This window comes from Antedon bifida, chromosome 11 (genome assembly GCF_963402885.1).
Source record: "Antedon bifida chromosome 11, ecAntBifi1.1, whole genome shotgun sequence".
Classification (NCBI taxonomy): Eukaryota; Metazoa; Echinodermata; class Crinoidea; order Comatulida; family Antedonidae; genus Antedon; species Antedon bifida.
The window spans coordinates 18,272,470-18,285,733 of NC_136236.1; the positions used below are offsets into that span (position 1 = coordinate 18,272,470).

Consider the following 13,264-nt stretch of genomic DNA (forward strand, 5'->3'; position numbering starts at 1 on the left):
ATTTGTATATATGTTTCTATAATCTAACATTAGGGCCTCCCACACTCACAGTAATACAGTTTATTAGTATAATTATATGTTTTTATATAACACCTAAATAAATTCCTGTCATTTGATTGGACGATTGTGGGTCACATGGCGTGCAATAGTACGCACTATTAAACGATCGTTTAATAGTACTTTTTGAAACATTTTTGTGTATGAAAAAAAAACCGTTTCGCGGATGAAAAAAAATCTAGTATACAAATTACTGTGAAATACAATAGCGCCACCTGTCGTCTGGCCTCAGTTTCGTTTGTAAACACCAGCAGCAGATTTTTGTATACGATTTGGAGAGATATATATGTACTAATTTCAGTTGCCTGTCAAAGTTTCATATTGCTGTCTTTCAGCCTAGGCCTAGCTAGTAGTAGGCATGTTAGTATTAGGCTAGGCCTCGGCGTTTTAGCCTTCCTAGGCCTAGGATTGTTTTGGTCGTTTTTTGACATAATTAACACTACAGTTTATAAAATCCATATAAATAATAATATTTAATAATTATTATTAAAAACCAAATGCGTTGCCTCGTTGATAGATAACCTTTCACCATTCACCTCATGCCATTGTTTGTACCATTACACTCATAAACATGCATTATTTGTATAATATTATATCTAACAGTACCAACACTCACAGTAAGAAATTTGCGATTCAAATGGCGACCAAAAGTGGTTAATAGGTATTTACAGTATAGTATTGCAATACTATATCTTATGGTTTTAAGTTTATTTGAAGGGCCCATAAATTTACCTACTTGTTTTAAACCATGGAAGTATACCGCTCCGCCGCCAAATAATTTGGAATGTTTTATTCATCGCAACAAATCAATACATTTGTATAAACGTATATTAAATATATCAAAATAATGTAAGAAAATCGGCCTGTCTTCAACAATATGAGGCTGTACTCGAGCTGTTTAGCTATTAAAAACAATTATCGTAGTAGGAGATAGGAAAATGCGAAGCATCCTCGTTTTGTTGTGTGCGGGTATTTTTCAAGATAGACATCCTATTTGGTGCAAATCGTTGAACCTAAATTCGTTTTAATCATTAATAACTAATTATCTAACTCAATTTAATGAGAAAACAGGGTTACATCAGGTTGGTAAAATCAGTACCAAAATTACGAACCAACTTTATATACCATCGAGTAAATATTCTAGAATTAATTAAATTTACCGAATTTTGGCCTTACGTAAATTTATATATACTACAATACTTACATTGAATAGCAGATACATCGGTGTATACTGATATTTTCCCTCTTCTCCCACCAGAAACATAATGAAACGTTAATACGTTGATCTGTTATATTCTCTCATTTTTTTATTGGCTATTTACACAATGTCTGCCTTGCATTACGTTTTTTGTTTGTTTTGATCTCAAGTCCATTGTAATCGGATAAATCTCATTTCGGATTTAAGAGAACTTATCTATACCAAACTTATACCTTATTAAAAATCAATATTGGTATTCCGATAGCAGTCATCAACGTGAAGTTGTAAAACACCCTCACTATGTAGTCTGGCGAGTTCATTAAACTCCTTGTTAAAGGCATGAACTACTCTGTTCAATTTCCAATCTTCATGGTAATGGTATGGTGCCGGGCGGTTGTGTATGTCAGTCGAGAATGGCCAAAATCCGTACAGATGAACCTCATCACAAAATAAGAGGGCTGTCGTTGTTACGTAAAAGCCTTAAAGACAACAATAACATATGTATTTAAGATATTTATTTACTATTGATAACATGTATTATTACTTTATTTAAATTTGAACAAGATTGTTAAATTAAGTTAAGATTCATCTAACGACTGCTACGTAACATCCGGTGATGGTTGTCTGACATAAAAAAAATTGTCAAGAGAACCGTATCCGGGTAGCGATATTTCTTTTCGTACATAAATTGGGGACCCCTCATGTCCATAAGGTGTGACGTAAGAATTGAGCTAACTACAATTCGCTAATGCTAACGCTTTCTGTCGAGCCGTCTGTGTAGTTGAGTGGATTAAGACTATGAACTTTACATGTCGATGTATGGGGTTCGAATCCCACGAGCAACTTCTTTTTACTTTATAGCGAGATAGAGATTATTTACAGAGTTAGGTTTAGTAGTTCGGCTACATTGGCATAAGGGGACCCCGACTTATGTAAAAAAAAATCGCATCCGGGTAACTATCCTGGAAAGTACCTCTTAGGATGCCATATCCTAAAGCTAAGATGTGCCCAAATATAGTAGTGATATGCCCAAATAATGGTAGTGATATGACATCATCATTTCCATATAATAGGCACTTAACATTTTTTTGTCACATAAAGTTTGATAGTGTAGACAGACAATTCCGGCCAGGTAATAGTTGTTGGCGAGGTAGTTGTTCTCGTCGTGGAATAGTTGTCCAAATAGGATAGGATATTATTGTCCAGGGATTGTTTATTATTATATTATCTATACTAACGTTTGATCGGGTTAGTTTTGATTATACCTGTATATGTAAATTGGCCTTTACTCTTATTGTTTGCATGTGTCTATCTCTATACAGTATGATGGTAGGTCCACTAACCTGTCGATAACCGGTTGCGCCGCATACCCCTTTGTTTCGCCCAATATCTACTTATCTCTCTAAAATGATCTGGATTTCCATGTACAAATTTCACCGATGTCAAATTATTATTCAATAGTTTATTTATTTTAATTCCACTTTTATAGGTCCATTCATTCGTGAAGGTTGGGTACCAAATATAGTTGTTGTATTCATTCATGTTATCTATAAACCGGGACTGTTGATCATGTTTACGTATACTACCAAATCTACAAAGAGAGAATTGAAAATAAGAATAGGCACATAGGCATTGGGGAGTTTCGCACGAGCGCGTTAATTTTAAAGTTAACTTTAATATAATCCGTTAAAGTTAACGCTTTCGTGCTCATGCGAAAGCTCCCTATTGTTACAATTTTAGAAAACGTTTAGCTAGATTTCGTTTCGGACAGTACACGAAGAACGGAAGTTAAATAGACCAAATACCGTTCCTATACTATCAAAGAACTTATAACACAGGAATCTCCTGTTCTTCAATTTGCATTCAAAACACAGTATCGGAAGTACAGGGTTAAAAGGTCAAACTGGGCGACGCCATTTCACAGCATGGAGCAGCGCCCCCTCCAAACTAGGAAGTCAATTACTCGACCCCCCTAGAGTATTAGCAGATTCCCTCTATGATTTTGACTTTCTAATTTGATGCGGGCGCCCTACTCCTCAGTCAATTACTCTACCCCCCTAGAGTATTAGCAGAACCCCTCTATGATTTTGACTTTCTAATTTGATGCGGGCGCCCTACTCCATGGCTCACAATGGCGCCACCCATAGCTCTATTCTATCCCACAATGCCTTTCGAAATTGTTACGCGCTTCGGACGAACAGGAGATTCTTGTGTTATAAGTTCTTTGATACTATCTTCGGTCCGACTCCGACTTCAATTCAGGTTCGTGTCAGTTTGCGCGTACAGCATAGCGCCTTTTCGTTTTAACGATGCGACACGCGGTTACGCGCACATCCAGTAACAATTTAAAGCGTCTTCACACTTACTACTCCTGCTTGGCCGCCGGTGGTCCGGCTCCGGTCTGGTTTAGCAAAAAAAAAATCACATCTCAATGCTTCGTTTTCACGACGTTCCACGCGCGCGTCTAACCTACGCCTTTATACGAATCATTGATATGTGATGATTTTTTTTGTGCTAAACCGGACCGGAGCCGAACCACCTGCCGAGCAGGAGTAGTAAGTGTGAAGACGCTTTAAATTGTTATTGGATATGCGCGTAACCACTCTTCTTTGGACTTTGTTTCCGAGTTCAATTCTTCCTCGATGCATTATTTGTTAATTTGTTTTAGTGGTGAAGGTGAAAAAACACCTATATGTTTGCCCTACTCACCTGTCTCTAACAATCGAATGGTTAACTGTTGTTATATTACTTTTAACACCCGCATCTTCTCTAAATTTATTGATTGGTGGAGCATTACATCTGAAATAATACAGTAATTATGTCTGTTTCAAATATCATTCTTGCTTGACGTCTCGTGCTTAAAACGATATAGGAGTACAGTATTTTAGAATGTAGTTCTAGACTTGGTAATAGATATGAACTGAATGAATGTAGACACCGAGTGCTATCTATGCATCTGGGTGGTCATTATAAGCTTCCGTACTTTAAAAAAGGTGAATAAATAATAATAAAAAAAATAACAAAATATTAAAAAATAAATAATGATAACAATAAATAATATAGGCATACGCGTTTGGTCTTAAATTTATTGAATATGCTTTCTTAGTTATTCTCTCCCAATAATAGCCTACGTGAAGAATACATATTAACAATACGTTGGAGTTTATTATTATTAAAGTTTGCAATATTGATTTTGGCGATAAAAGCTGTTCATATTGATTTGGGTGAAACACGTGAGGATAACGTTGGTTTTCCGTGAGATTCTCTCAGCCTAAAACCTTGTCTACACTAACAAACTTTATGTGACAAAAACAATTTGATGTGCCCATATATGGACACGGATAATGTCATAGCACTACCATCTTTGGGCATGCCTCTACCATATTTGGGCACATCACATGTTTTTGTCACGTAAAGTTTTATGGTGTAGACAAGACTTTATTTCCATTTCAATACATAATATTTCAATTTCAATACATTTTTTGCTCTCGGAGCAATTTTTCATGCAACTTATTTGGGCTTCTTTCCACACATACACATGTTTTACTGTCTGTTAAACGAGAAAACAAAACGAAAACGAAGGTAGTTTACATTGATAATCGGGTATTGACGTCATAATTTGAAAAATGATTGAAAACTAACCTTATAACGAAGTCAGCTTTATCAATTTCTTTGCCACACTTACTTCCATTTAATATCCCTCCATTACCCACAATGGAACATCTTTTATATACATTACGTTCTGGGGAATCCTGTAAAGAAACACGATAATAATAGTAGGCCTATACACATAATAAATAGTGCGTACTATTGCACGCCATGTGACCCATAATCGTCCAATCAAATGACAGGAATTTATTTAGGTGTTATATAATATGCAATAATGAATCTTATAACACCTCAATAGATTCTTGTCTTTTATTTGGTTGATTGTTCAGGCATATAACCTTATCTCGGCCCATGTTATTCCATTTACACAGTAGGTTCACAATGAATGTTTTGTACTCGAATTGAATAGAGAGAGTTGATAGATTGACTTTTCTATTTTACAATAACTAAATACAGTAGATGCACTCAATCTTTCAAGTCATTAAATATTCTCAGAATCCAACTAATAAACATATGTTATTTTTAGCATTAGGTCTATCAAACGGCAAAATAATATTCACTGTTTCCATTTAACCTATCAACTCTATTTCTTTTAAAAAAAATTTTTTATTATTATTTATTTCATATTTCATGGTACCAAGGCAGCGGTAACACACACACAAAATAAATATTAATATCAAATTCTGCAATTAACAATTAATTCAAGCTTATCTTAATTCTATATGGTAAAAAAAGATAATAAAGATATATAAAATTGTCCCCCTGAACAATTTAGTGATTAACCTTCAATAAAAATACAAGATGGCTATTCAAATTGCATTCATCTTCATTTTTCGTGTTTTCATCTCTATTTCTAGTAATCATTTCGTTGTATTCTCTATTCATTTGTATTAAACATTTTAATGGAAATGTGAAGAACAATTTTCTGTTTGTTACCAACATACTTGGAGCAACAATCTGTATAACTCTTCACTTATATTCATACTTGCATGCGCTAACGTGCACTTTAACCTGTCAGATATGTTAACGTTTTTTTGGCTTAGAATCATCTCTGTATGGATAGATTTCTTTAAATCAGATCTTTAAAAAAAGCAAATAAAATTAAAATAAATGTGTATTATTGGAAATATATAGTATACTAAACTGCAACTACTTAAACTTGTAAGTATTCAGTATTATAAACCTTTGGTTGGTTGGTTAATTCGTATCACATGCCGTTGAGCATTCGTGCTATGGTACAAATAATTTCATTCGGTGAAGGATGATATTTAACTCAACTTCGCCTCATGCTTTGATTGTAAGTTGCATTGTTAGGTTTAAGGCCGGATAACTTTACTTTGATTTTCCACACAAGCGAATTGAACACATTCGTGGACATGTGCCCTTAATATATTATCTTATTATTATTTATCATAATCTCCTTATTAAAAACCGATTCAATTAAGGTCACTCTTTTCAGAATATGTGATACTGTATTGGATACCGTACAAAGTTCGTTTTGATTCTGAAGGATTTTAGTATACGCAAACAATAAACATGCATTGTTGAGCCCTTTTTAATACCAATGGTTGTGCTGTTTAAGAAGTAAAACAGTAGGTTTATAAAACAAAGAATGAATGTTTTGTATTATTTGAATGAGAGAGAATATTTTCATTCGTTGAACGTCTGATGCTCTATCTAAATGAGACGAAACGCATTATACCTTGATCCATCGTTCCGTATTCGGAGTCCGAATCAGGTACGTATTTAAATCGTACTAATTCGGGGTGAACGATCCTATGCTTTATTACTGAACCCATTATCCACGTTATTTCTCTCAAGGCACCGGAGCGAATCCGGGCGCGATGTGAAAGCAGCTTAAATCAGTTGTTTACAATACAGTATAAAACCTTGAGTTTCATTGTTGTAAATCTGAAGGAATTTCTATTTTTAAAAATTATAACCTGATTTAATTGTTTCGGTTGTATTACCTTAGATCTTGTAAATTTGATATATTTTGTTTCCACGGTGTCATAAACAGATCTGCCACGTCGAGTGTACTCTCACTGTTGGTCGACGTATTTGCAATATACTTAAATGTATGATTTTGAATCGTTATTTTTCTTAGTGAATTTTCCACTATCGTTTTATTTACGTTTTCTGGTTTTCTGTTGTATTCATTGTAAATATTTGTAAGAGAATACAATTTTTGTTGCACACTTTTTTCGTTCATGGACGGCTGAATTTTCCACCTAGACAATATATTGATAAAAGAAATGTGTCAATGTAAAGTTGTGCACGAACATTATCCTACCGTTATTATCATATCATCTTCAACAAATCACTTACCCAACTATCATCCACGCTCAACTTCCATATGTTTCATTTTCAATCGGTTTACATTTCACCAATTGTTATTTAGAAAAATCATCTCATTATCAGCATCATCATCAACATCGTCGTCATCGTCGTCGTCGTCATCATCATCATCATCATCATCATAATCATCATCATCATCATCATCATCATCATCATCATCATCATCATCATCAACGTCGTCGTCGTCGTCGTCGTCATCATCATAATCATCATCATCATTATCATCATCATCATCATATTCACCATCGTCATCATCATCATCATCATCATCATCATCATCATCATTATTATTATCATCATCATCATCTTCATTTCCCTTATTTGGTCATCATTGTTGTTTTTAGAATAAAATAGTCCTTCTTACCATAGATATGTTGTAAGCGTGACAGAGAGTGCAACCGTGAACCAAAGCACTCGAACTGACTTCATTGTGTTTAAGTATTGATAGGTACTGTAGCCTAATAATGGAAATGATTAATTACAGATAACATTGTAACAATACTTATTTTAATAAGTTATATCTAAGGATGAGTAATGCATTATTTGTTTTATAACACACCTCTGTTCTAAAGTAAACTTTTGCTCATTTGGTCCGCTACTTTCTTTCCATCTGACTATTAAGAAGCAAACATGCCCATTTTATCATTATTTGAGTATTATTTTATTTAGAGGTTAGATTGATAAGTTTTTAATATTCCGTGCACCGCTTAGCTCTCAATTCGTTCTTTTTTTACATTTATTAACGTTAAAAAACGCTCATATTAGCGAGTTTTTTTAGCGTAAACACGTCGCAATAAAATGTTATACAATACTACAATAGGCGCACATGACGTTTTAGCGTAAAGTCGTTCGCAAATTAATACCCTATAAATACAGTTTAAGTGAAAGTTTATGAAGAGTTTCTTTCTCAGTACTCAAACATCGTTATGTGATGACATTTTTAAAACACTCTACAGCTGTCACACAGATTTTGACTGACCGATTTGTCGAAAATCATGAATAACACTAAACCACCTGATCATAAACATTTAAATACAATTAGCTGGAGAATATTGAGGCCCGTTGCGTTAGGAACGCCGAAAAATATCGTTTATAGCCATGATACGTGAGTTTGGCTCTTTATCGAAAGAACCTCTCGTAATCGGCCACTTTTTCTGGTCCACAGGATGACCGCTTACGGGAGGTTCAACTGTATTGACAGTGTACTTTTTTTTATCTCTGTCACTAGTTTGTATAGACAATGTACTTGACACAATAAACCTAGACCTGGATCTAGAAAGCTGCGGAATTGGATGTTTGAAAAGTATATATGGCTGCAGTCGCGTGCTTAAATTTGAGTTAGTGTTTACCGACTAACCGACCGACCGACCAACTGAACTGACAGACATAGTGAACTTGGCACGTAGCAGATTGAATACTGCGCACACAATTGTATCAGATTTAAATGGATCAAGTCAACATGGTTAACAATTCTTTACAAATATTTGTGTGTTTAGTCAAGTGAAAGAATATCATTTTTTTTTTAAAACATGTATCAAAATGAAAAAGTAAATTATTGTTTCGTTACTCTAGATCTCGTCAGTGCAGCTCAGGTTTCGAAATTATATGTACCGCAGAACTGGCACAATATATAGGCTGAGCCAGGTATGCGGGACATGGTACATCGATTATGAACACAAAGAGTGCACAAGCTCAATGAGCGTGCTTTGCAAAATGCTAATAGTATTCACAACAACTATAATAATATATATATAATATACAATTATTTCAATACTAACAAAGCATAACTATTGTGTAACAATGCAGGTCTTTTTTAAACTACCCTTTCGAATCAATAATATAAGTTTAGCATTATATCTGAGTTATAACGATCACACTTGTCCGGCTGACTTCGTCATAAATTACAGTAAATGAATGCAATGTTTCGTCTTAATGTTTTGTTGCAGAGTTCAAATTATTACTAATCTTTTTTCGGTTAAAGTGTCCTTTGTAGTGGACAACTGTCACTTGTCATTGGTCAACACGCTTGCGTTGCGTTTACGTCCAATTGCGTTACGTTTACGTCCAATTGCGTTACGTTTACGTCCAATTGCGTTACGTTTACGTCCAATTGCGTTACGTCCTAGTGGGAACAAGCTTGACTGGTATAATATAACAGTTTAATGATATGTTCCCATAATATGCTATTCTACAACCCATCCTTTAAAATCTTATGAAAACTGATTTGAGTAATAATACTGCTAACTAATAAATATTGGGCAAAAGAAAACAAAAGAAATTCTGGTGGAAGTAATGAGCCACTTTCAACATAGTTAAAACAGGCGTCACTGGGTTTCTTGAATAAAAACGGCAGGCCTACCCAGTTTTGGTCTATTAAGCATTCCTGTTTTTTTTCCATCTATTCATAGAATAGATCAGAGTGTGCATTTAGAAGTGGACCCTTGACCTCACTGAAGTTCTACTTTCGTATATAGACAATAGCATAATTGTAAAAGATAAGAAAACAATTTGTTTCTTTATCAAAAAAATAGATAGCAGTTGATTTAATAGGTCCTACACATTAACACTATAAAACAATCAGCAATAAGAAAAAACAATCACTGCATAGTAAACTGAATGGCTACTGGTCAAACTGACCATTACATTCTTATCTTTTGAACAATCACTGCATAGTAAACTGAATGGCTACTGGTCAAACTGACCATTACATTCTTATCTTTTAATAGGCATGTTGGAGAGATGACCAGCAAGCTAGGCCTTTCATAGGTGAAGTACTAACAGCATTTAAGGACCCTAGCTTCCTGGTAATCCAGCAGGTTATAGAGCATAAGGAACCCATTGATTGTATCTACAGCTCTGTCACTAACACAGTGAGTAAATTGAGCAAATACATTGTTATATCAGTCCGCATCATTTGGTTATTACAATGCTACATTTTAATAGCGTAAAGGTCAGAGCACTTTTCTGTAACATATTATTGTGTCCCACATGCCAATATCTAGTTAATATTATACATGCCGCCCTATGAGAAAATGTAAGCATAAGGAGAGAAATTCTAAGCTTCCTAGCGACAACACTAAAAATAGATGAATTTAAAGCTGTGTCTACACTAAGTTTATGTAACAAAAAAATGTGATGTGCCCATATATGGACATGATGATGTCATATCACTACCATATTTAGGTATATCACTACCATATTTGGGCACATCAAACTTTTTTGTTCAAACTAGTTTGATAGTGTAGACAGAGCTTTAGAAGTGGCATTATATGTGAGTCATTTAGCCATTGATGTAGTGCACATTTTTTATGTTATTCTTTGCATAAATAACAAATGCGTGTTTATAATTTCATTTATAAATTAAAAATTTTAGGGGACATATGAATTATTAAAATCTTCTGATCAAAATAGGGTATTATTATACGATGTTTAAATGTTGATGTAAACCTTGATGCCTAAATAGCGTTTATGTTTAATCAATATCCAATCTCGTTTCGAATAGAGTGACTACACAGGGCCCGTGGCTGTAAGTCCCATTCGAAGGATGAGTCAATGGTAGTGATATGATGTCATCATGTCCATATATGGGCACATCACATTTTTTGTCTAGTTTGATAGTGCAGACAGAGCTTTAGGATGGAACCGGAATGGTACAGATGGGCTCGAACTCATGCCTATCACATGCTGATGCTAGTCCGATATTATCATTATCATTACACCGGTATATACAGCACCCGACGCGATCCCAGACGGTCTCCCATCCAGAACGCAACCGCGCCCAACGTTGCTTAACTTCCGTGATCTGACGAGAACTGGTGTTCCCGACGCAGTATGGCCGTAATTGTTTACAAACAGATCATTCTACTCGTCTAACCAAAGGGAATATTAAGGCTACTTACGTTTTAACTTGAGGTTATCCCGAATTATTACCGTGTATTGCCAACATTATAGTCTCACCAATTACATTATCAATGAATTATTTTCACACTTCACTAAAGGTGTATTAGACCTATTTAATGCACTTAAGTATTGAACAGACTATATTATGCTTGATTCAAAGGGGGCGCACTCACAGTTTCACTTCATTTTTCTTTCTTTTTTTCTGTCAAAGCACGAGCTGGACCAAACAATTTTATCACAACATACCTAAAATAAAATGTATAAGCAATTAATGTAAAATAACATCAATTAAAATGATAATTTTTATAAATTATTACAGCGCTGTATATCATAATTTGTTTCTGACAACACTGCTTGTAGATTTGTAAATTGTAAAAAAAGAACTAGCAAAGGAAAAAAGATGGGTAAGAATTGAGTGAATGTTTTAAATGGGGTTTAAAGGCACTAAGACTTAAATAGAAAATTAATAGAAGGGTTATTATTATTAACTAAATTATTGTATGAGAGGGGCGAAACCATCCTTAGAGTACAGTTAACTCTATTAAAGGGAAAAATGTATAAATTATCATTATAAAAACACCACTTTGGGCGTTATGGTGAGGTACTTTTTGACAATAAACAAAAGAAAGAAAACACCCCTTAAAGAAAGGTAAGTGACTAATACCAAAGGCTATAAAAAGATTAATATAAATATCTTGAATTGACATCTAAAATCCTGAAAAAAAAAACCATATCGACATTCAAAGTTCATTCGTCTACACAGAAGGCCCGATGGAAAGAGTATGCATTAGGCCTAACGAATTGTATGTCAGGTCAATTCACATATACATAATTCAATAAGGTAGCGGATTATGACAAATAAATAATTTACATTGTCTGCATCGCTTACTACCTGAAAGTATAAAGGTGTCCGGCCCGCATTATTTTTTCTCTTATCAGATTAAGACAGAAATATAATGATTATTTCATGAGTGAGAATTAAATTATGTAATAAATTTGGACATTATAGGGGGCGCTCTATATGGACATAAATCAAATATCACGTGTCTACCGCCAGGCTAAATATTTTGTACTGGTATTTTTTCGCGCCGCTTTTGCAGTTATATCAGGGAGTTGTAAAATAATAATTATTTTACAACTCCCTGGTATATTCAAGAGGACGGAAGCATTAGGAAACTATCACGCGGAAGCTTATAGTTTACAAAGGCTGAACAAATGTGAATTCGTCTGGGAGAACAGAGTTGTATTAGTCCTGTTCAATAAACAATGTTTTCGTTTTGGCTGTCAACGTAGGCCTGGTATAATCCATCAATTTAAAATAAATATTCGTCCGGGGCCCATGCGTCTGGGGCTGCATTCTCATTACCCTACAGTATCACTCTACTGTAGAAGTTCTTCGTTGTTGGCCTCTTTATACAAAAAATATCGCATATTTAATCATAATTAATTACCAATTAAATTAATTATCCTTCCTTTTTCTAATCTTCTTATTTCATTTCATCTTTTATTTCGTAAAAAAAATACAGAGTACAACATTCTCCATAACTGTCTAAATTATTATAAATATATATATATGACCGACAATGTAAATAGTTTAAAACCAGGGCTGTTTTAAAGCACCTTGATTGGTCCTATCATTGATCAAGGGCTTCTCTCGTCCAGTGACCACCTTGACCAGAGGAAAGGCATGGGCCAATATACGTCTGAGGCAGATATGCTTACTAGATGTCATACTGAGTCAGCCAGCAGTGCTGATTTCAAATGCCTAATGGGACCCTAGCTCCATATACAGCACCCGATATTCACATGCTCTCCCATCTAAGCTCAAACAGACCCAACATTGCTTAACTTAATTTCGGTTATCTGACGAGAACTGTTGTTTCAACTTGGTAAAGCCATTATAATATGCACACTACGGTACACATCCGGCCCAAAAATAACATAACAAACATAAAAAGAAAAAAAAACATGATAAAAAAAGAAATCTTTTATAAAAGTATAGGCCTAATATTACTGACTTTATTTAAGAATGTGTTAAATTAAAAAAAACACAAAGAGTCAAGATTCAAGACTCTTTTGTCCAAAAGATATAATAATTTGAAATTTGTCTTCCTCAAGGCAACAATTTACAGTATTTTAAGA

At 34.4% G+C, this 13,264-nt stretch overlaps 1 protein-coding gene and 1 long non-coding RNA gene across 2 annotated transcripts; both read right to left on the reverse strand.

Moving 5' to 3' along the window:
- Positions 1-1,384: 1,384 nt before the first annotated feature.
- On the reverse strand, positions 1,385-7,010 carry LOC144855499 (alpha-N-acetylneuraminide alpha-2,8-sialyltransferase-like). Its single transcript, XM_078713389.1, has 6 exons — positions 6,835-7,010; positions 5,809-5,944; positions 4,898-5,007; positions 3,965-4,054; positions 2,599-2,846; positions 1,385-1,734 (listed from the first exon to the last, which is right to left on the reverse strand). Exons 1-6 carry the CDS (start codon positions 6,876-6,878, stop codon positions 1,493-1,495), a joined length of 870 nt encoding a protein of 289 aa, XP_078569515.1. The 5' UTR covers positions 6,879-7,010; the 3' UTR covers positions 1,385-1,492.
- A 33-nt stretch (positions 7,011-7,043) lies between these two features.
- LOC144855501 (uncharacterized) lies at positions 7,044-11,237 on the reverse strand. Its single transcript, XR_013614825.1, has 3 exons — positions 11,122-11,237; positions 7,587-7,680; positions 7,044-7,095 (listed from the first exon to the last, which is right to left on the reverse strand). It is a non-coding gene; the product is annotated as an uncharacterized LOC144855501 (long non-coding RNA).
- Positions 11,238-13,264: the final 2,027 nt, after the last annotated feature.

Excerpts from the sequence above, each read along its gene's own strand:
- LOC144855499 (XM_078713389.1), bottom strand. The coding sequence starts at position 6,878 with ATGACACCGTGGAAACAAAATATATCAAATTTACAAGATCTAAG. Across the intron at positions 5,008-5,808 it reads TATACAGATTGTTGCTCCAA|GATTCCCCAGAACGTAATGT; the intron begins GTATGTTGGTAA and ends GTTTCTTTACAG. Across the intron at positions 4,055-4,897 it reads AAAGCTGACTTCGTTATAAG|ATGTAATGCTCCACCAATCA; the intron begins GTTAGTTTTCAA and ends GTATTATTTCAG.